Source organism: Magnolia sinica, chromosome 6, assembly GCF_029962835.1.
Source record: "Magnolia sinica isolate HGM2019 chromosome 6, MsV1, whole genome shotgun sequence".
Lineage (NCBI taxonomy): Eukaryota > Viridiplantae > Streptophyta > Magnoliopsida > Magnoliales > Magnoliaceae > Magnolia > Magnolia sinica.
The window spans coordinates 88,132,164-88,133,639 of record NC_080578.1 but is presented as its reverse complement, the minus strand read 5'-3'; the positions used below and the strand labels follow the sequence as shown (position 1 = coordinate 88,133,639).

The following is a 1,476-nucleotide window of genomic DNA, read 5'->3' as shown; positions in this document are numbered from 1 at the left end:
TGGCGTGTAACTTCCTCGATCTCGGTCTCCTGGGGTCTGTCCCTTAACTTGGTGATTCCTGAGCATTAAATCTATGCTTTTAGTATCTTTTTCAGTCCATGCTCGTACATTCACCTTACATCCAATTAAAATAGGGCGTTGTGTCATGTTTGTAAAATTCGGTAATAACTGGGGTCTAATATGCAATACACATGATTATTCATTAGATTCATTAGCTTCTTCTGGATATGGCTCTGCTGGCTATGGTGCAAATACAAGGTATATGGAGCTGCAAGTATGAATGGTCCTGGTTCAGCTGTTGTTGGTAGTGCTGGGACTGTTCCTGCACAATCAGGCCAATCTCCATGTGGGGCCACGGGTTATGGGAACCAGGGATATGGCTATGGTGGTTATGGTGGGAACGAGGGGTATGCTAATCCTAGCAGCTATGGTGCTGTAGGGGGGCATGCTTCAAGCACCCGAAATGCTAATGCTGGTGGTGGTGGGGGAGACCAACAAGGGGCAGGTACTGGCTACATGGGCAGTGGCTATGGTGATGCCAATGGGAATTCTGGCTATATGAATGTAGGATGGAGGGGTGATGGCTATGGTGCCACCCAGGCAAATGGCCCCTCTGGTGGTTATGGTGGTGGTTACAGAGGTGATCAGTCCAGGCAGGCTCAACAGTAGTGAAATGCAGCTGGCTGCGATGTCAACTGGGTATTTCTTATTTTGAGGAATCTTCCTTTTCTTACTCTCAAAATCTAGTTTGGATCGTTGTCTCGCTCATGGAGGGATAGCTTGTGCAGATGAAAGCAGATTTTGGGACTAGTTGGATTGCTTGAATCCTAGAAGTTAGCAGTGGTAGCTATTTTTCTAGTATATAATGAGTAGTTCTGAGTAGCAACACATACCACTCTCTAGTTTTTGTCTTGAAGTGCAGTTTGTTATGTTTGGCTTGTTTACTTGCGCTTGCTTTAGCTATATTCTGGAGCCTTTTCCTCATCTCTAGTGTTAAAGCTAGAGTAGCTTGTATTAGACTATTTACCTTGTGTGCTTGGATACTTATGTTGTTGTTTTTTTTTTCCTAAATAATATGGCATTAAGCATTCTGATAAAAAATAAAAATAAAATAAAATATAAAAGATTCAATTTATAACTAATTAATCTAGCATATATAAGGAGTTAATGGAGCAAACTTATCATGGGAACAAGATACATTACCTCCTAGTGCAACTAGTAGAAGTATGCATGTACGTAAGCAATTCCAAATATGGCATAATGATTGTAATACAATTCTTATAAGATAGGTTAGAGTAATACAATTTAAGACATTCCTACATGATTATCAATGTCGATTCAAGACTAAAGGAACCACATTCAATATTTTCACAATTACAATGTCTTTATACACTTAAGCTTAAACTACCTTAGAATTTAATGAAATGAGGAAGCCATGTGGGATATCCCTCACCTTGGGTGGGTTCTATCCTTGAT

The 1,476-nt window shown here is 40.4% G+C and overlaps 1 protein-coding gene across 1 annotated transcript; it reads left to right on the top strand.

The window, feature by feature from the left end:
- The first annotated feature begins 223 nt into the window (after positions 1 to 223).
- Positions 224 to 1,124, top strand: LOC131249026 (glycine-rich cell wall structural protein 2-like). The gene has a single exon (XM_058249594.1). It carries the CDS (start codon positions 277 to 279, stop codon positions 667 to 669), a length of 393 nt encoding a protein of 130 aa, XP_058105577.1. The 5' UTR covers positions 224 to 276; the 3' UTR covers positions 670 to 1,124.
- The last annotated feature ends 352 nt before the right edge of the window (positions 1,125 to 1,476 follow it).